Source organism: Limanda limanda, chromosome 21 (assembly GCF_963576545.1).
Source record: "Limanda limanda chromosome 21, fLimLim1.1, whole genome shotgun sequence".
Classification (NCBI taxonomy): domain Eukaryota; kingdom Metazoa; phylum Chordata; class Actinopteri; order Pleuronectiformes; family Pleuronectidae; genus Limanda; species Limanda limanda.
In genome coordinates, this window is record NC_083656.1 from 20,256,565 (window position 1) to 20,279,751 (window position 23,187).

The window sequence follows — 23,187 nt, forward strand, 5'->3', positions numbered from 1 at the left end:
GGGCGTGTCGATAGCTTCACTCCTCAGACTAAGTGTTTGTGAGAGGGAGGGAGTCAGACTGTTTTTATTGCGCGGTGGGGTTCAAAGGTCTCCAGAAGAAAGAGCAGCTCTGTGCGGGCAGAGTAACAGTAAGCTAGAATGGAGGAATGTATGTGTGTGTGTGTGTGTGTGTGTGTGTGTGTGTGTGTGTGTGTGTGTGTGTGTCTGTGTTGATGTGTGTGGAAGTGTATTCTGAGGATTCCAGAGATACACTAACAAAACAATACAACTAAGTGAATGGGGTCTGTAATATGATGAAGTATTAAGATATGATATACTTGGTAAAGTACATATAAGGCTGACAATTTTTTTTAGGTGAATATGTCTGGTAAATGTCACGGCAAAAATCCACAAGAAAAAGAAAACAGACTGAACATGTCAGTGCAAAGATAATTGCAACAGGGCCAGCTGCAGTTTTTAAAATCAGCCAGACTGGAAATAACAAGAGCATTGTTTTGTTTTCTTCTTCCCCTACCCATGATGTTTTTAGAGCTGGCTGCCTCTGTTTTGACCAAGTTCCTGATGCCAGTGGAGACTGTAGAGAGTGAAGACAATATGAAGCAAGTCGAAGTAAGTTATCTGTCGCTTTTCAGTAACACACATCTAGAGAAACCGTTCCACTGCAAACCCTTTGTTCACTATGATTACGGCCCTCTATCACAGTGAATGCAAGAACAGAGACACAACAACTGCACGGTAGTTTATCTCCAATTTAGGAATGAATAGGAAAGATAGAAGAAATGGAAGTATGTGAGCAGCTCTATTTCACAAAGCAAATAAACAAATGCTTAAAATATAATTGAAATGTGATATGGCCCATTCATGTACAATCCACTATTTATGTGTTGCTTGGCATTGGACTACATATCAAATTCAACAGGACTGTTGTTAACTCTTTGTCCCACACTATAACCTTCTTGCTAGATGCTTTTGTAAAATATACCATGCAGCCTGGTGTATGAGTCTAAGTTCCTCAAATACAGTTCTAACTGTAATGCTCTGCAGCAGCAGAAGAGCACAACACAACACGTTGGCGTGATGGAGCCTTGTTTCTAGTCAGTCCTAGTTAGCAACTTTATAAAAAGACATGTTTATGTTCTGTTGACTATCACCAGTCCTCTGTGTGCCAAAAAAGAATTGCATTAGGCAGTGAAGACTAGTCATGATCCAAGCAATTAGAATTACAGCACTGGTGAATGAGTTTGCCGAATGTGAAAAAAATTCCCTCAAGGTGTTTCGGAAAAAAAGGCAGGAAATGTGTTTTGTAAGGTCACAGTGACCTTGACTTTTGGCTTCAATAAAAACATAAACATACTATATGAGGCCACTGTGACCTTGACCGTTGACCGTTGGCTCCAAAAATGAGTGAGTTAATCCTTGACAAGTGAATGTTTGTGGCAAATGTGAAAGGATTTCTTGATGGCGTTTCAGAGATAACCCCTTCACAAGACAACAAATGTGTGTGGGGTCATCGTGACCTTAACCTTTGACTACCAAAACATAATGGCCACTGACTATTGCTGGTCCAGATGCATACAAATGTGGATCATTTTATTTATTAGCTTCATCCTTTTTTTAAATTATCAAATTCTCTAAAGGTAAATATAATAGGTTGAACTCTGAGCCAACTGAGGGCTGCAGCATGTAAGTGTGGCTACCTGGTTTGATATAACACAAAAGTGTGAAAGGTCCAAAAACAATAAACAGGATTTTCTCATTCATTCAACTCCTGAGTAAAGCATATTACATTAAACAGTTACACTGTGATGATGCTGTCGAGTTTACCCCATTAACACAATTTAAAGGATCCCAAACTGTGTTTGTGTGTATGTTTGTGTGTGTACGTTTTTAACTCAGTCCAGTCCAGGTCACGCCAGACTCCATGGGGACACAATCCTGGGCTACTTGAAGCCCAGTCACCTGGACACCAATAGTGGAAGACTTTAAACTAGCATGAACAAGTTCTTGTAAAGTACTTTCAGTACCATATATGCCAGGCTGAAAGAAAAATTAAGACGACTTATAAGTAGGAATAGAAATAATAATAATTCCAATAGCTGTTTGCTGTCATATTCTCTTCTATTACCCGTTTTTCAGTAACCACAGTTGGTCATTTTCTTGCTCTAATTCAATGAATAATGACAAATTATATCATATTACATGTTAACCTTGGATATTACTTCAGTGTTGTGATAGCCCATGAAAAGAGAACTAACAATCGTAAATGCATGTGGTACTATCAACCATCCCATCTGTTACAGATGGTGCATTATTTGTGGTAGTTGATCATGACAGACTCAGTGCACTAGCCACAGAAACTACAGCACTGATTCAAAGCATGAGTCACCAGAGGACACGGCAACAGAGGATCGGACTTCTTATTGGCTGCACATAAAAGTAAAAAAAATAGAAACAGTGTTTCACTCTTGGTATTGGGACTCGTCTTAAGCACAAACTGATGACGGATGGTCAGAATGTGGAACACAGTCTTCCCGTCTGGTTAACACTGAGTGGAACACAGTGTTCCAGCCAGCACAATACAAGCTGTGTTCAGCTGCAGAGCACTGACACACATACACTCACTCTAATTAAATACACAGCCGCATAACACAAGTATACATCTCTATGAATTACTGCTTGTTGTGCAGCTACAGTATCTATAGTGCATCTGTCTTTCAGGCAGTATTAATGTGTAGATGTGATGGTATAATTTATGAGTCCGTATTGAGGACTGGTGTAAAATCAGTCAGACGACAGACTGTGACTGCACATGTAGGCTTTATATTCATACTAAGTACTGGCAGTGTCTGATCCATATGGAACACAGCACCTGGCCCTGGCTGCTCTCTAGATGGAACTCCAGGGCAATATATCCAGCCTAGATCTTATTGTGAATGACTAATTATTCATTAGTAAATAAGAACCAGTTAAAATGTGTCAATGTGCCAGTAGACAAAATATCGATAGTCGTTTTTTAATAGAAACATGTTAGCCACCTCAAGACAACAGGTAGTTATTTATGTTAGTCGCTCGGCTGTCTACCAGTGCAATGAGACAGCTCCCTACAAATAAACATCCTTGCTGTATTTCTGCTTTAAACCACCATCTTATTATTATCACACACATGCACCATCATTCAAAACATAACAGTTCAGAGTTTGTATTTTTTAACATTCATGAAATCAACATAACCAGGTGCCATTTATATCCAAGATGCAAATAGTGTGCACACTTGGTATGCCGACCAAAAACATGATGACAAAAGAAAAAAGAGGGACAATCCACACTCTGCACTGTCCTAGCTCTGAAAACTTTTTTCTGACTTGGTCTATCGATACAACCTGTCTTCATTCAAATAAATGCCGGCTCAACTGCAGCTGCAAAAATTGCACTACTAAATTTATCAAACACATGTGATGTTTGAAGTGTATGAAATACTTGATGACCTGACATGATATGAGGCTACACTGTCAATATGACGACTATCTGAGGTGGTAAAACATAAAAAATGGCTTCAGTTTATGGGGATACAGTAAAATGAGTTCCTCTAACAAAGAGAAATACTAAGCAAACTGAGTATATAAGCAACAGCGCAAGGACAGAATCATCTCTGCTGTACTAACAGAAATGCTAGCTGACAAGGCCTCTGAAACCAAACGTCATGCTAAACAAATAATGTAAAGCATGCATCAATGTGATTATTACCTGGTAAGGTTGGTAAGTTGAATGGTCCGACAGGAAGTCCAGCTGTTGGTCTAACAAGAATTCCACCGCTGTTACAGACGACAACAGGCTCTTCCCCACCACTGGCTTAAATGCCTGCAAACACAAAACACAGAATATGGTCAGCAAAAACAAATTCCAAGTAACAATAATTGCGGGGGAGCTTGTTTCTATGAGCAATCTGATCAAAAACATCACATCAGAATCAATTTAAGGCAAATGTTTATAAGGTTCATCAATTTATAACAAATATGTACTATAGAATACATGCATGCATTATTTTGGAGCTGCAGTTGCCAATGAAAGAAGCTATATCACAGGATTGAGGCAGAGGGAAAAGAGGAATGAAGGAAAAGGGATGAATGACAGAGCAACATAAAAGATTAGACGGAGGAAAATAGAAGCAAAGACATGATGAAGAGGGGCAGAGAGGGATGGAGCGAAAAGAGTGGTGGATACATTAATGAGCAGAGGGAATCTGACAGTTCAAAGACACTCCACTCCTCTTTGATGTTGCTTCTTTTACGTGCACACACACACTGATCATGTCTGTCAGCCTGCAGTCTGAGCTCAGCTGCACATACTGCACAGAGCTAAGGCTGCACTGGCTTCTACATTTCCTCCTCATATTGATGTGTGCTGATGTGACTGTGAGGCAGTCACACTATTTACAGCAATTCTTATCATTGTGCAGAGGTTTTCTTATGGTTTCTTCTCTACCACATCAATTTTTCTTTTATTGCATTTTGTCAGTAAATCAGTAAAAAAAAAAGAAGGAACGACTACAGTAACAGAAAAGAGCAAAAGCAGACAAGATAAAAGCAAGTGGTGTGTGTGTAAAAGTGTTCGGTGCTGCCATGATTCACAGTTACGTAAGTCTAATAGAGAGATGAGAGATTAGAGGTGAGAAACATGACCGCTGTGATCCCCTCCTCAGACACTGACACACACACACACACACACACACACACACACACACACACACACACACACACACACACACACACACACACACACACACACACACACACACACACACACACACACACACACACACACACACACACACACACACACACACACACAAGGCAGGAGGACATTGTGCGTGCAGGCAAAACATGATAGCGTGTTTGTCTGCAGCTCTATTTCTGTCTGTCTACACATATCACTTTTCCAGCCTACCGTGGCAGCATGAGGTTGGCAGCACAGGCCACACTGCCGGACATTATTTTTGAAATCACTGGTATTAAATTTAGTAAGTGTCACTTTGCCTCTAGCCGTGGACTGAGTCTCAACCAGTGTCCCAGTCTGGAGACTCATTAGGACAACACTGACAGTGAGTATGTTATCATACAAACAAATATCCTACTTTTGATTATATTCAGGAAACGATTGCTTTATATGAATAACCTTGTCATTAATTTCTTGCTGCCCGTTTGTCTTTAACATTTATCTCCATACCTCGAATCTCACACCTTTTTAAGTGTCAGACTTTGTATTGACACTTTGTCTGACAGTGTAGCTATGCAGAGGTGATGAAAGAGCCGGGGTTTGAACTTCACTCTCAGACTGTTATTTCCATTCATTCGTTACACAGTCACTCTTCATATAACTGTCCTCTCAAACTATCCCTGTATTTTATAACCACAATTAAACATCACATCTCCCGACCCACCATGACAGCTATTCTGCCTTCCAGTGTGGATGTCACACCAACTAGTTCTGTTTTACTACACCCAGCCTCTAAATACGTCAGCATAAATGACCTGGTTTCTTAAAACTGGTATAAGGCCAGAAAGATTTAGGGTAAGGGTTTAGAAAGATAAAAAACAGAGCACGCTCAGTTGGTTTGAGTGAAGTTTATCTTTCAAAGCAAGGGGAACAACGCTGAAGGCAGAAAATCAGTGTCATGCCAGACCACAAATATATGACAAGCTGTTGCTCCTGGTGGATGACTTTGTATCACAAAAACTGTACATCTACTGTTTACCTCACAATAGTGATGACAAAAGATGAAACAACTTTATTTATTCCAATACTACAGGCCAGCCTGCCATATGTTGTTTAATAAATCTGCAGATTCTATTTTATGGTCTCACCAGCACCTGAAGCAACACATCTCCACCAGCACAGTCAAGTACACTTTAGTCAGGTTGGGCTTTAGCCTGAATTCCCACAAAGAACGTATCACGTTTCAAAACACATCTGGTCCTAACATATACTAGAGTAAAAATACTCACACACACAATTTTAAGGATATTCCATAACTATCTAACACTTTACCAACTCCAAGGGAAATTATCTCATGTCTACTTATCAACATAATAGCAGTTTGCTCTCTAAAGAAAGTCAAACTGAATGCAGGACAAGTCTCTCCTGTATATGCTGCTCTTCTTGACCTGAATCTATTGAAGATGGATGATGGGAAAGATAGGTGCGGAGGAGAGACAGTGCAGGAACATCATGAAACCTTGACAAGGTTTACGGCAGGTTAAATCAGAACACATAAAGGAGGCTCCGCTACCATGGTTACCACTGAAGGCCCAGCAGGCTGCTCCACCTCTGTTAATAAGATGTATGACAGGTCACTGGGAAGGAGAACTACTCAACTCTGTCTCCATACACATTTCTATTTTTAATTACTGCAGATCCAAGAACAGATTTGAAGTCCAGGGCCATCACATCACCACTATTTTAATAAACAGCTAGAAATGAGTCTTAAATGTTTCTCAGCTGTGTGTGTGTGTGTGTGTGTGTGTGTGTGTGTGTGTGTGTGTGTGTGTGTGTGTGTGTGTGTGTGTGTGTGTGTGTGTGTGTGTGTGTGTGTGTGCCACCGGATTTATCTGCAACAAATAGAGGTGTCTGAGTTATTACATTATATAACAACTGACTTATTTCCAGCTGAAAGGAATATTTGGATCTTTGTCTCCTGAATGAAAGCCTATACAGGTCAACTGAATTTCCTCTACCAGAAATTTGAGCACCAGTGTAGGATGCAATGCACAATACCAGAAGAGAATCTTAAACCCTAACGTTCAGCAATTATCATTTAGCTACAGAAAGACCAAAAACAAAACAAATAAGAAAGCTTAAAGTTCCTTTCATACATAAAATCAAACATTAGACTTCACAGTATGAAATTATAATCAGATTTTTAACAACTTCACACACAGAGCTTGACCTTAAATGTAAGGTGCCTTGAGATAGTGTATATTATGATTTGGCACTATACAAATAAAACAGAATTTAATGAAATTGACTACCATCTGTGGATCACTGCTCTGTTTCCTCTCTCAGACTGAAAGGAGATGACAGTTCCTCCATTCCCTTTAAAATGACTTGTCCATTCACACACTCACATACACCACTCAACCACAAAATTAGGTCACATCAGTCACATTATGCCAGGAAAAAACATTTTGTCACTGTGTTTTTCCAGACATGCAGCAGGAGAGTGGACGAACGGATCGGAGCAAAACACAAAGTAACACCAGTGAATATACATAAAGGTAATGCACACTAATATTTCTCTGAAAGATGAAATGAAAAAACATATCTCCACACAAGCTCCTAGCAGCCATTATAAGAGAGCAGATCAGACTCCATGAGCCATATCCTCGACTACTCTGTGTGTGTGGACACATGTGTGCGGTGAATTATTGATAGGGAGAAGTGCAGCAGAATGTGGCGGAAATAAAAAAACGATGATGGAGCTCATGCATCACTAAGTAACCTAGAGAGACTACCACACACACACACACACACACACACACACACACACACACACACACACACACACACACACACACACACACACACACACACACACACACACACACACACACACACACACACACACACACACACACACACACACACACACACACACACACACACTTTTGAGGATATTACATAGACATGACATTAGTTTCATTGGGTCTATCTCTATTGCAAACCACTAATTGCCAGACAGTCTATATGTGCCGCAAACTGTCGTTTCTTCCCAGGAGCAGGTGGTGGTAAAACTTGAAAACTGGATGCTATAGTGATGAGCCACACCAACTGACTCAATGCTAGCATGATAACATCAATAGAAGCAAAGAAGTGACAGAAATAGAAGGAAAACAAGAGTTAATATCGATGATTTTCACTACTGGAGACATTGTGCTGTTGGACCTCTAATGAGCAAAGAGAGACAACAGCACACTTAGTAGAAACACTACTTAAGGCCGATTTATAGTCGTTTTTTACGCACGCACGCACGCACGCAGCTTCTACGGACTCGTTTTGGTTTATAGTTCCCCCAGAGTTGCGCGTGTTGCAACGCAATTCACCGCCAGACCACTAGGTTGAGTAATGTTTGTTGTTGAAGTCGGCTCTTCTTCGTGTGTGGCACACGTTTATTGACATCGCCACAGCGGCTCCTCAGAGCCTTTTTCTGGCGGACAAATCCGCCGGTTAGTGTCGGGTTATACTAGTGGACATGGTTTCGGATCTTTTCTGCCAAGTGCTCTTCTATTTGGTCCATATTCGTTCTTCTAAATCTTCCGTGGCTTCCGCAGTTTCCGGGTTTGAAACCGGAAATGCGACTCCGGACAGGATGTAGTAAGCAGACCAATCACAAGCCTTGCGGGCCGCGTGAGGCTCGCGTCGCTTTGTCGTATAGTCAGAAAAATTGACGGACGCACTTAAGCCGCAACACGCCCCCCGCAAGTACGCGAGGGGCGTGTCGCGTCGCTCGCGTGCGTCCGTCCGTAAAAAGCCGAGTATAAATCGGCCTTTATGTCTCCTTTTACCTATCCTACGTCTACACTTTGAATACTCTCATTATCAGACCTGCATTCACCCCACATTGGTTGATCCCTGACATAGCTGTTATCAGTGTCACCGTTTCACAGGTGTGAATGAATGATTGACAAATCATGTATGTTACAGTAAGACATAATTGAAATTACTTAGTTCTTTTTAAACTGGTGAATGTTTATGTCTACATTTCTGTCTGACAAATTTGGGGCAGAATGCAACTCAGTTCAAAAGCTCTTAATGAGTAAAATTTCATCATGTTTGGTTATTTCCTTTCTCGAGAATGAAAACAATGTGGCAATATTAAATGTATTTTCCCAACCAAAACACATTTGACCATTTCGGTAATCTCCTATCATTCTTCCACAATAAGCAGAACACGTCGAAATTAGTCAAGGATTTCCAGGGTGTGTAACAGCTCTGCACTGATGAGCCTTGTTCTCTAAATAGGTCACAGCACAACAGCTCCTTTCCTAGAAACAAACACACAGAGACACACAGAGAACCACAGAGACACACAGAGACACACAGAAACACACAGAGACACACAGAGACACACAGCGACACACAGCGACACACAGAGACACACAGAGACACACAGCGACACACAGAGACAGGTGTTCTAATCTTATTATTGCTGTGAGGGTAAATTGCCAGAGTTGTCAAAAGACAGATGCGTTTCTATATACCCTAAACCCATCCCCAAACATAATAGCTGTTTAAAAATAAACCATATTTGACTCATTATCATTTACTTGTGATCAATCAAACCCAAAACATAAAATTAGCATGTAATGTGGCGAAAGTGGATGTTAGCATTTGTTAGCTATGGCCAGAGATTACTAACAGATTCTCCTGCTGTTACTGTTCCCACCTGCCTGCTGCTCCTTCCGCCATTTCCATATAGCACACTATAGCCATTTCTGCGCCTGCATCTTGGAGACTTGCTGATTTCGGTTGATGCTGGACAGTATCAACCAAATCACCACGGTACAGTGTTTCCTCTAGACTTATTTCAGCAGTGGGCCTGCATGTGCTAGGTCAGGGGTCGGCAAGGACTGCTCTTCTGCAGTGTCTCCCTGTACAGTGCTGTTCATTGAACGCGTTCATATTTTTTTGAACGATGATCTGAACGAGTCGTTGTCATCCCAATAAAAAATGAAACACATGAACGTGAACTAGTTCAATTTTGGAACCTTGAACTTAGTTAAAATTGTTTTAAATGAATGTAAACTAATTTATTTTCATCTGCCTGAACTTAACTTTGAACTAGTTAATTTTAAGTGTGAACTAGCACAACGCTAAGTATAACTATGTATAAGACTTAATAAGCTGTGTTATCACATATGTTTTGCGGCTCCAGACGAATGTTATTTGTTGGAAAAGGGGGCAAAATGGCTCTTTTGATAGAAAAGGTTGCCAATCCATGTGCTAAGCCCTCCATCAAGTGTACGGCTGAGTGTTTTTTCACTTTGCCATGCCTAGCTAGTATACACACTACATTACACACAGTGCACACACACAAGCAAAGTGGTGCACATACACTCAAACACACACACACACAACTAAATGTAAAATAAGGGGTAATATTATGTTCAGACAGAATAACAGGTTTTAGACCACGAGGCAATAGAGGTCCTAAGAAGTGAGCTGGTGTGCTCCACTGTGATTATTTAATATGAGGGGGAACACTCTAGAGACATGCAATCTGTCAAACCCAATGGTGCATCATTACAGACAAACTGAGGTCATAAAGTGAAATTGGTGAGTAAGATGAAACCTCACCTAATATTAACTACAGCTGTAGCACTGTATACAAACGTGTTGTTTAATTTGTTGGTTCCTCTTTTTTATAATTTCATGTGCATTTCTTTTCATTTGTCATATTTCACTTTTATATAAGCACACACACATAGCCAGTCTAATATTAAAATCAATCAATCGATCACATTTTATCTGTATAGCCCATATTCACAAATCACAATTTGTCTAATAGGGCTTCAACATGGTGTGACATCCTCTGTCCTTAACCCTCAACAAGAGTAATGAAAAACTACTAAAAACCTTTTAACAGGGTAAAAATAACCTAGAAACCTCAAAAAGAGCCAACTGTGAGGGATCCCTCTCCCAGGACGGACAGAAGTGCAATAGATGTCAAGTATAGATGAAAACATCACCAGGATAAAGGTTTTAGCAGAATTGATAAGGGTAAACATTTTGAAGGATAACTGAAGGTCAATGAATTGTCTACTTTGTTATTTCTAACTGTTGAGAAACACACATTTTGGTTTAAAACTCTAGCAGTGCCAAATGTCCTCTGGACACACAGAGAACTATGTTGACATTAAAATGTTGAAGGATATATTTTAAAAAACACAGCCAAATGAAAAACAAATCATCAATGTGTGTTTCAATCCGGGGCGCATCGGGCTACATTTAATGAGCAAATTGTGTGTCTCAGCTGTCCCATTTCAAATGCTCCTCAAAATTTAGCTTACAAATGGGTCCAAGCAATGAAGACTCCAACAGGTGGATCCCTTATGGGCCAACCTTTCCCAAGACTTATTGTGCTTCATTGACAAACCATTTTTCCAAGCGATAATAGCGCTGGCAAGCTATGAAACATCAGACCCTTACACATTTACATGAGAGTATCGGGCTTCAGCTCAACCTAATTGTACAATTTAGCCATAAAACTTTCTCATCGTGTCCAACTGCAGCTCTGTTGCTAGGTGACAGCACTAAGGGCGGGATGGCAGCAAAAATCACAGAAATCCTCGGTAGACCAGATCATCTGCGGTCTATGCAGCCCATGGAGGCCGCCTCCCTGAATTGGGACTCAGCTTTAGCATGAGGTCAAGCTCCAGAAACATTTGATACTATGAATCAGATAATTCAACTGAATGACATCATTCCTCTCTCTCTGCTTTCTCTGCACACACCCACACTATTTAGACTCCATTTTCCACAGTTGGTGGACAGACATTCCATTAAAAAGTCCCATGCCAGGTCCAAGTTAGGCCTGATGACTTTCAGGGTTTGTTTTCAACAACTTCTGTAAACCCCCAGGACCCCACACACAACCACTCACGGCTGAGTAGTAGGTACAATTATTGGAGTGACTCTTTTGAGTCTGTATTAGGTGAAAGTGCTGGGCTGTACACTTGTAGCTGTGAAAAATGCCAGTCACGTGATGATGTGTCTACTTCCCAAAGCAGATGAAAATGAATATGTAAAAACAAGCAGACAGTGAATAAGAAATATGGACGTAAGTACGGGGCATTTTCAGGGCTGAGCAGTGTCCCATATGATTATCATCAGACCTTTCTGCAAACACACTATATACTGAAACACATGAATGACCACTTGGAATAGGAAGAGGTAACTTCTGTTAAACAAAATGCTAAGTCAAATGCAAGGCTTAAGATTTAAGAAACTGAGTTTAAAGTAAAAAAAAAATGAATAAACAGGAATTTATGATTACAAGTTATTACTGTTTTCCTCTTTTTGCTTTAACAAACACATTTTACAAGCAAAATTGTATATATATTAAAGCAGTTTAGAGGAAGCTTCTAGATTACATTGCAAACAGCATCTTCAGAGAGGTAGAGGCTACATACTCAACTACAACAACCCCCCCACCCCCCCCCCACACACACACACACACACACACACACACACACACACACACACACACACACACACACACACAGACACACACTACATGTCGTCTACATAGGCAGAATAGGGAAATATCCACAGTTCGCAGGCAGTTTCACTTTCATCCATTCACTGTTATGGATCAAACTACGCTCTGGTTTTACACAAAAAGCAGCAAAGCAGAGGAGTCTTAAAATAAACTTAACAGCAGAGGATACCAAATTGTAATGTTACCTCTCGCCTTCGTCTCCACACAAAATCAAGGAGCAATGGCTCTGAAGAAAAAATAGCTTTGATCCAACAAGCTGAGTAGAGACGGGAAGAGAGAAAAGAAAAGATGACGAGGGTATAAAAAGCTGAGAGGAAGAGAGAGATAGAGGGAGAAAGAAAGAGCCAGTGTGGTTTCCTCTTGTGGTAAGAAAAGACAGATGGCCAAGAGGGAGAGAAAGCAGAGCAGAGGAAGAGCTACACAGCCGACATTTTAACTGCTGCTGACGCTTAGAGGGACAGAGAGGGAGAGAGAGAGGGGCAGAGAGAGTGAGAGAGAGAGAGAGAGAGAGGGGGGGGGGAGGGAGGGAGGGAGGGAGGGCTGGCCTACGCACACACTTCCCCTCTCTCTTCTCCATGTGACGCAGGCTTGTTTTTTCTTACTCACCGTGCAGTCTAGCTTGCCCTCTCTTTCTCACCCTGCCTTCCTCCCACTCCTCCCCCGCTCTGATTTGTTCAGATACGATTTATTTAGAGACCTATTCTCACAAACACTTCTACAAATGCATCTGTATGAAGACGTAGCAGCAATTGAAAGAATGAAGTAGTCAGTTATGTTCACAACTTGCTGAGAAAAAGTGCTGAAGCAGAGCTGGATAGTACAAACTTCAGACCTCGCTTCAACCTGGTATTAACAAGCTTCATTTCTTTATTTATATACTACATTTCACAGCATTATGTCCAATGTCTACATTGAATGAAAGACAAATAAGAAAAGCTCCGTATAGTCAGAATTTCTAAACAGATGAATGCAAATTCCGAGTGAGATGCTCCACAGTTTCTGCAGATTTTCTCTGCCTGGCCTCCTAGTGTAACGTTATTGGAATCCAGGAGAAGTCTATGTGTGAACACAGCAGGGGATACTGCTGGATTCACTGCAAGCGATTGGGGGGTTGTTGACGCTTCTAACTTGCAAAGGTTGCAAAAAGACAAAACAAACAACAAGCAAACAAATGTCTTCCAGTAAGAGAGCGGTGACACACATGTAGAAGACACCGACAAAGATGTCTAGAGTGTTTGTGGTGATAAGAGCCGACACCGGTGTCAGTGTGTTGTAAAGAACGTGAGCTCCGAATCTGAGTAAATACCTCACTTCCTGCCGCTGTCTGCTGCACCTCTCACCTGAATAATGAGGAGGATTTGTTGCTGGTGTGAACACGTCTGTGCAGAAAACGTACTGCTGTGTTGTGCATGTGTAAAAGGCAAACTATGGGTAAACTCCGGAGCCAATTCACCGGTCATGTCTGAAAACGTCTTATGAGATCAGTTTCAATGTTACATACAAACTGGCTCTTAACTCACACCTTGTAAGAGAGAATATCAGCTAGTAACAGCTGCAGGGATTGGTGAGGTATGTTAAATAGAGATGGCTGCCTGCCACTGAACCCTGAGAGACACACACATCCTAAACAGTACACCTAAACCTCATCAGCTGACCACAGACCAGCTCTGATTAATCTGTCCATCGCTCCAACAGTACACACACACACAGACACAGAGAATTGTGCAGTAGTATGCTACAGTCCGCCTGCCACATTAAAGATTCAAAATTCAATTTAATGATCATTATGCAGCACAAGATTGCACAGCAGCATTAAAGATGCAGTCCCTCAATGCTACTCACGAAACATATAAAGTATAAAATACCATTAACGTTAGTGGAAATGTCCTCAAACAATCCTGTGGTGCATTTTCTCACTGTTATTGATCATTGTTGAAGCTGTAACAAACACACAGGTGAATTGTAAAATCTGATATGCAATAGTATCTGTCGTCTGTTTGTTATTAAGGCCCAACACCAAGAGAGACTTGCTTAGTATCTAAACATTTGAAAAGCAAAAGCTTGAGTGGACTGAAGGGAAGTCGAGTGAAGAAATGTCTTCTCTGGCTGAGTAATCAAATGTGACGTGTGGAATGACAAGAGTTTTAGGTGAATGCGTCCAGGCTTGTTTATGTTTATAATGGTTGTGGTTCATTTTTAAATCTGTTACATTGCATATCTGAGCATATCAGAGAAGTACTATCCCACAGATATACTATGGAAACCTTTAGGCTATAGGTGAGGTTTCTGTGGTTTCTGTGACAGATGTTTGATGAGTAAAGATTTTGTTTTAATGGACATCGTCTCAGTCCTGTCTCAGTACCTGCCAGCATCTGTGGGTTTCTGAATACCCTTCCTATTTCTTCCCTGCTGTTTCTTTGCAGTGGACTGGTGGCTCTTTGTGTCTGTTGTCGGAGTGAGTTGGGCAGTCAGCGGAGCACTTGAAAGCAGATGGAGCAACTTCAAGCTTTTGTCTGTTAATCCGGCAAACCACGAGCTTGCCTAACACAATGGTTTTCTCAATGTAATCTTGCTCCAAAAAATGTTCAATGCAAACCCTGGAGTCAGTGCCTGTCGGAGAGCCAGTGCAGCAGTACTGTTTGGTCTTTTGCTTATCTCTGTAAAACTCATAGTTTCAATAGTTGGCTGCCTTTTTTCTTCTGATGTCCTCATCTGAGATAAAGTGTCTCACTGTCTGACAACTTGAATTTTTTGAAACCATCCAAGCCAATACGCACTGGCTTTTAGTACTACTACCATTGGTCCATAAACACAGGGCTTATTTTTCCGGTTACATTTGTTGTAATTATTATATACTTGTTGCAGCAGAAATCCTTTTAGTAAATAAATCTATTGACTGCTTCATGTAAAATTTGAACAAGTCTGAACGAAACAGTGTTAACTAAAAGTTGGACTGAAACACCTCCTGCACGCTGCTGCCGTGGTTTGTCAGTTCCAGACCTGCTTCTGTGCAGGAAGACAAATGTTTTTTGTTTTGTTTTTCTGCAGATCTCGCTGCTTTAAAGGTAAGCTATAATTACACATGCACATACTGATCCACAGGAGGCAGGAGATTACACTAGCCAGGCTCCATCTGCTCAGGGGGAGAGAAAGAGGGAGAGACAGGGGGAAGAGAGGGGGGCTGGCATTTTTATTGACCCAATTTCCACCAAAACTACATCTCTCTCAGTTGACTGGCGTACTCTCTCGCTGGCTTACAAACCTATGAGCAAGGCACAAGTCCCAGACAGTTACAGTAGTTGGTATGCAGCAGAGTGTGAGGCAGGCTGTGTTGCAGATAAACTGCACTGGTGGACAGAGTTAAGAGAAGCAGCTTTCAAAGCAGAGAGCTCTCCTCCCTTTGTTCTCCAGTCATCACAAACAGAGCCAGTACAGTTTCCAGATAACAAGATGCCTGCTGATATCTATTTGTGAGAGTCTGTCTGTGTACGTGTGCGCGTCTGTGTGCGTGCACTGGACTTCATTTTACAAAGTGGGCCATTGTTGCTAGGTAACATAGCAGGACTTGAGCAGTCCCTAGGCAGATATAGATACTAAACTCTTACTCACTTTCATTCTATCGCTAGATATCTTACACTCAATCAGTCTTTGTCTTCTGTCTTTCCACGGTCTCTGTGATGACTAAATAAGTAAAGATGCCTTCAAGTGTTTTAAAATAATGTCAATTAATTTCTAAATGTTCTAAAGGCTCTTATATACTTCTACGTATCCGTTTCTTGGAGAGGGCTCAGCGGGAGACGAAGAGTCTTTTTGATATTTACTTCTCCGACCACTGTACGTCGAATAAAATTCACTGCCAAACCCATAGGTGGCGCAACGGAAGACGAGCTCAGAGAAGCCTACCCCAATTATCGGAAGAAGAAGTCCACTTGTGTTTATATTTCTCTGTCAGCCTGCCTCCCACACACTGAACCATGGCAACTAACAGAACTAAATAAAGTGACACCCAGCGGGTCAAGATGCTGATGTTATCGTTTCTTAGCGCAGCGGTTCCCCGGTCTTGTTTCCGAACTGTGTTGCTGATTCCACAGCTTGAATCAGCTTGAGGCTACATGTAGCTAGAGGCTACACGGAGCTAGCTCCCCCCCAGCTTCCACACACAGTCAGCAGGGACTCCCGGCACTAACTACTACCCAGTGTTTGCTTCTAACCTGGCGGTATTATAGAAACAGTGTCATGATAGAAGTGGAATTAAAGTCGTGACGGCGGGGTTATGCACTGTTACCACCGCAGTTAGCATGGTTGCTAGCCTGCTAGCGCCGTTTTGAAAGCTCGTTCTAACCGTCTGTGACCGTGCACACATGTCGTCAGTGCTCGAACGAGCCACCGTCAGCCGGACAACTCCCCTGGCTTAACACACACGTCACATTAATCGTAGAATCGTAGTTCTGTATGTGTTTATTGTGAATCAGGAAGTTACAGGTCCGGAAATGACGTCGAACAGAAATGACGTCGTACGGAAATGACGACATACGGAAATGATGTCGTTCGCGGACCAATCACAGCCAAGAGCTGTCCGCGGGCTCTCCGACACAACACGGAGAAGTTAGAAAAATTAGACGTGTATGAAAAGCTGTCCGAAGCACTGGCTGACACTTGTGGAAAATGCTGCCTATGTGACTCAAAGTCGTTAGTGGCTACAAAAGGAGCTGTGGGAGAAGTCTGATAAACCCCCTCGACTGAGTGCCAGTTGTACATGTATCCAAAGACTACTTGTGTGAGAAGTAGAAAACATGTTGGGGTACGGTGTTAGAAAGGAGTGAGTGTCTGTACACCTCGGTGGCCCTCTCTTGGAATTTGATCCTATCGGACTTACTATATGTGAAGTGCCTTGAGATAATGAATGTTGTGATTTGGCCCTACAAAAATAGAATTGAAATTATTTAAATGACAGAAGATATATCTTCTGCTGCTTTAATTTTCATCCTGTGTTAAGAAAACTGCATCCAGAGTGGGACATAGTGGGACCTGCAGACAGATGGACAGACAGATTGAGTGACTAATAACAGGCTCAGCCAAATGCTACAAAAATAACTCTTTCAGGATTTCATCCATCTAGCTAATGTCAGTGTAAGATCTCAAGTCTTTTCAAGCTTATTACCAACATCTTGGTGCTGCAGTGGAGTACGAGTGTCCACAGAACTGTTCTGTTCAAAGGAAACCCTGCAAGACGGGTCATAATTTGTCTGTGCTGCTTGCAAAATAAACCACTACAAGTTGGTCTGTTACAGCCACGCTACACACATGACTGCACAATGTGACAGGGCAACAAAATAGTGAGTGTTTGGTGAATCTCAGTTAACTGTCTTAAGTCTCTGTAACAGTTTTCCTTTTTGCACTGTAGAGGTGACGATTTCAATTAGGGCTGCTCGATTATGGAAAAAATCATAATCACGATTATTTTGGCCAAAAAGAAATCACGATTATTCAAACGATTATTAATATGTGCCCTTATTTTTTTGAATGACTAACCGTAAGTACCAGTCACCGGTTCCGGTAAACACCGATTACGGCTTAAATGTCCCCATCTGCCCCCCCACTACAAGCACACAGACAGGGAGAGAAAGAGAAGGGTGGGGGGGCTATGAGAGCCATCATCATTTACCCCCGAACCCCGACATTGAACGGGTTTTTTAAATACCTCCGGTCCCCACACACACAACTCGCCTCCTTCACTTCACAGCTGCTTGAGAGTGAGTGCCAGTCACCGGGGCCGCGTTGAATGCTTTAGGGGAGGGACTGAATTGCGAATGCGTCTCTTTTGAAAAAAAGGCCAAATAATCGTTACAACTCGATTATAGTAGTTTGGAGACCGTTTGACCCAATAATCGTAATCACAATTATATTTCGATTAATTGAGCAGCCCTAATTTCAATATCATGTAATCCAACTGCATCAAATCCATCACATCAGAGATTTGAATCAATCATTGTTTTCAGACTGGCATGTACTCTAAATCTAAATGTGTTTATATGGTTCTCCTTCTGCTCGTGTGAGAAAAATATGAGCTGAGGATGATGACACATGGTTCTCCAATAGGCAAGTATAAATTGGTTCTTTTCGTAGACTTGTAATTGTCAGTGATGGTGGAAGAGTCGCCTTATCATTCCTGGGCCTTTGTAAGTCTGATAAATGTAACACTGATACAATGGTATTAGAAACCCTCTTTCTAGAAAGATATCACATCTCATTTTTGGTGACTAGACAAAACCACAAAGCTAAAAAAGTTTTTTACTGACAGAATAATGAGCAGTTGCTGCGGAGGCACAGCATTCTCTATTGCAAACATGGTTGTCATTTAAGACAGCTTGCAATGGGCAGCTCTAACCTTTAACAACAGTAGGACATTTAAACATCTATTTCCAGTCGTTCACAGGACCTCATTGAGGTCAGCCTTTGCACAGTGAATTAGTCAGAAAGCATTTGTGTGTGTGTGAAGCTGTGAATATGAAAATGTACCACTTGGTGAGCATTTGAACATCTAATTGTGGACATGAGTGTATTCACCTTTGCAATCTCCAATGACATGAATCCTTTTAATAATTTCCTGATGATAGGAATAAAAACAAATAAACAGAGACAAGTCGACCTCCTTATCAATCACAAATCATAACTAGGAGATTTTTTTGGATATATATATATATATATATATATAGCATCTCTTCAGTGATACTTGCATGAAATCCACTGTGCTGGCAGCAGCTACAGATCCTTAGGATTAATTTCTGCCGATTTAAAAAAATACACAACTCTGCCTACACATTCTAACCTTCAGTTCTCAACATAAACAATATGTGAAATACAGCTCCTCTCTCTCCTCCCTTCTCTCTGAAATTAGGACAGACAGGATTGCCAGATAACACTGGTGTGGAGAAGCACACGGGCACTCAGCCAGACTGCAGCATGAAAGTGTGTGTGTGTCAGCTAAAAGAGGTTGTCCCATTAGTTTTAATGTTGGCTCTGCACCATTTGCCTTTGCTACAGAGGTGGCAGACAAACACATTATCATGTGGTCTGTCAGCTCAGCCGCCTGTCTCCATTTACAGCAGGGAAAGACTTCTGCAGACCTTTTAACTGGGCAGAACACGGACATATGGCTGGACTGTATGGACTAAATCTTCAATCATGGTCTATAAAACAATGCACCAGTGGAGTGATATAGTCATTTTTTCTGTAAATTATTTTTAGGGATCGTTCACCGGGGAAAAAAAATCACTCATTATCTACTCACCACTGTGCCGATGGAAGTTTTGGTAAAGTTTGTAAGTCTCCAAAACACTTTCGGAGTTTCAGGGTTAAACATTTGTCGTAGCCAAAATGACTTCTTCTTGAGATGCAAACAACAACAACAGAAACAACATAACCTGCCTCCATACTGCTCGTATGGTGTCATCCAAGTGTCCGCAAGCCTCGACATTCATATCCGACTCAAAACAACGTCATATGCACCGTGTCTTAAGCCTAAAAGTCGGCAACGGGAGGTGGCGATGCTAGCCGACATAGTAATGCAAACACGCACCCCGCGCATGCCCTCGGGCAAGAGTGTGTGCGGTTTTCCGGTGTGTCAGTGAACGCGCCTCCGAGGACAAAAACGCTGTGTAAATGAATCCGTTTCAAGTCGAATATAAATGGTGAGGCTTCCGGACACCTAGATGACACTGCACGAGCAGTATGGAGGCATGTTAGGGTTTTTTTCTGTTGAAGAAAGTCTATCTAAAGAAGGATGCACAGTGTACATGTAATTTAACTATGTGACAATCTAGTTAAACAAATCGAAGGCTTTCGATTTGTTTCTTTTCATTAATTCAGAGAGTTGGAGTTAACCAGACTTTGTGAAGGAACATGCACTGCATATCGGCTGTGGCTGAGGGGTAGAGCGGTCGTCCTCCAACCTGAAGGTCGGTGGTTTGGTCCCCAGTCTGACCCATCTGCATGCCGAAGTGTCCTTGGGCAAGATGCTGATCCCTGGATGGCCCCCCATAGAATAACAAAGTGCTGCGATTAGATGCACTGTATGAATGTGTGTGTGAATGGGTGAATGTAAAATTGTACTGTAAAGCGCTTTGAGTGGTCATCAAGACTAGAAAAGCGCTATATAAATACAAAACCATTTACCATATCCCCTGCCCAGGAGGACAGAACAGAAAATCTGGGTAAATGGGAGTGTGGATACACATACTGTTCAATACAATATAATGGAGCAGACTGCTCAAATTAGCATGAACTGATCAAAATATTCAATTCCTTTTCCGACAATTGACGACTCCATTAACCATTTTTTTCGGTTACTTATATATGGATATCAACTGGTCAACTGGCAAATACCACTGAAGACGGTGAAGACTCAAAATTTGGAATGCAAAAGTATTTCTTGGCCATGTGAACTACAGTGTTTTGAAAGATCCTTACAGTTGAAGAAAATGTGTATTGACAACCTGAGAGCTTTTAGTGTACAGCAACTGAGAGCAACATGTCATATGAGGGAAGGCTAATAAACATCTGCATTATGAGGTAAGTGTGTTTATATCCAAAACCCAATAGATGCTTTCGTCTGTTTCCTATGATGCTATGATGCAGCATAGCTGCCCCTGCGTTTTCTCCTCCATCCTCGCATTCCTTTGTTCACTTTCCCACTCGGTCTCTCTGCCCTTGGGTGTCATTTTGCCAGTGGAATTTGCTCTGAGTCTTTGATGGGAGTCTGCACCAAGTGTCTAATGAGTTCACACAGCACTCAACGCTCTTTGGGAGACAGAGAGATGATGTAATATCGTAGTCAGAGATGCAACTGCACACAGACACGCGCGTGAAAGAGCACTCGCACGCACACCCACACACACAGAGCAAAGGTTAGTGGGAAATACAGGGGGGCTCAGGGAACAATAGACAGATGTACAGTACAGGGGGGCTTAGGCTCTTTGAAAACATCTCTCTCTCTCTCTCTCTCTCTCTCTCTCTCTCTCGCTCTCTCTGTCTGTCTGTCTCTCTCTCCTTGCTGGACCCACTGGTGTCAGAGGAGATCAGAGCCTACATCAGAGCTAAGGAGAACAGAACAGAGCCATGCAGAAGAATTAAAATATGTCTCAAGTAGGGCTGCTTAATTAATCGAAATATAATTGTGATTACGATTATTGGGACAAACGATCTCCAAACTACTATAATCGAGTTGTAACGATTATTTGGCATTTTTTTCTAAAGAGACGCGCATTCGCAATTCAGTCCCTCCCCTAAAGCATTCAACGCGGCCCCGGTGACTGGCACTCACTCTCAAGCAGCTGTGAAGTGAAGGAGGCGAGTTGTGTGTGTGGGGACCGGAGGTATTTAAAAAACCCGTTCAATGTCGGGGTTCGGGGGTAAATGATGATGGCTCTCATAGCCCCCCCACCCTTCTCTTTCTCTCCCTGTCTGTGTGCTTGTAGTGGGGGGGCAGATGGGGACATTTAAGCCGTAATCGGTGTTTACCGGAACCGGTGACTGGTACTTACGGTTAGTCATTCAAAAAAATAAGGGCACATATTATGGCAGAGGGAGGGCAGCCCTGTTTGATCGACAAAAAGTGTAGAAAAAGTTATGTTGTATGGGAACACGTCGGATTCTTCAAATCCAACGAGCAGCAGCACCGCACAATGGAGCGGCCGCGCTGCGCACAGCGTCCATTCTACAGCGCGCAGCCGCCCGGCTGTTCACACCGGACCCGCGCGGGTCAGCTCGTGATTCTCCGCTTGTTGTTGTATGGAACCCGTTCAATGTCGGGGTTCGGGGGTAAATGATGATGGTCCTCATAGCCCCCCCACCCTTGTAGTGGGGGGGCAGATGGGGACATTTAATATTGAGAGGAAATCTCAAAGTTCTCAGTTACAAAGTGTTTTTATGGAGAGTGTTAATGTTGCCATCATAAAGGGTTTGAATAACCAGGCACCGATATCCTGCATGGTTTCACGGAGGAATAAGACACGCAGCCGTAATCGGTGTGTACCGGAGCCGGTGACTGGTACTTACGGTTAGTCATTCAAAAAAATAAGGGCACATATTAATAATCGTTTGAATAATCGTGATTTCTTTTTTGTCCAAAATAATCGTGATTATGATTTTTTCCATAATCGAGCAGCCCTAGTCTCAAGAGTCAATAGAAGGTACAGGCTGTCAATGATTTAAATGAAGAGCTGTCTTTTCTGTTCTACTTGGGAGAAAGATGATTAAGCTGCTGTGACGCGAAACTTTCTGTTAATCACACACATCACAAAATATAACCCTGTAACCCAAAAGCAAGAGCAAATACTTCAACAAAGAGCTTCTATCAGAGTCAATACACAAACCTGAACACTTGTGATATGCTCAGTGTTGTTTTAAAGCTACACACACATGCTAGGAATTCATGTAACTGTGTTGCTTCAGTATTTTCCCTACTGTTTTGAAATGCTGACATTCTGTCACAACGGTGTTGGGAAAAAAGAGACAAAGAGAGAGGTCCCTTCTGATCGGAGTAAAATCAAGCTGTTAGCTTGATTTTATGGCGTCTCAAACCGAAGCTTTGAGACGCCATTGTACAAACAATAGTGAGACAGATGACGAGATAAACACAGCAACTATCTACTCCATGAATGGGACAGTCTATCTAGCAGAATCCTAACAACAACATATCAGCTCACACATGAATCTGATCAGCTGAACAAAAAAAGAGCTACGAACAAACACATACTTTTCTACAGTAGTAACATTTGTTAATACATACCAGTGGCGATAAAGCACTAATGAAAGACAATATATAATAATAGCTGTCACATGTCATCACTGACATCATGGCTACTGTCAAAAAAGTTGAAGTGGAATTTTGGGCTTTCCAATTATTATAATGA

The 23,187-nt window shown here is 41.9% G+C and overlaps 1 protein-coding gene across 2 annotated transcripts in view; it reads right to left on the reverse strand.

Annotated features, from left to right (window-relative positions):
• The window catches only part of jmjd1cb (jumonji domain containing 1Cb), a 113,723-nt gene that overhangs the window by 29,972 nt on the left and 60,564 nt on the right, over window positions 1-23,187 (reverse strand). Inside the window, exons 1-2 of one of the 2 annotated variants that reach the window (XM_061094401.1) lie at window positions 12,460-12,518; window positions 3,745-3,858 (exon numbers count right to left, since the gene is read on the reverse strand). Coding sequence is in view for 1 of the 2 variants with exons in the window: in XM_061094400.1 (XP_060950383.1) it covers window positions 3,745-3,858 (114 nt within the window). In the remaining variant the exon portion in view is untranslated. Of the gene's footprint in view, window positions 1-3,744; window positions 3,859-12,459; window positions 12,519-23,187 lie in introns of those variants that run through there. The other variant, XM_061094400.1, reaches the window with a different exon arrangement.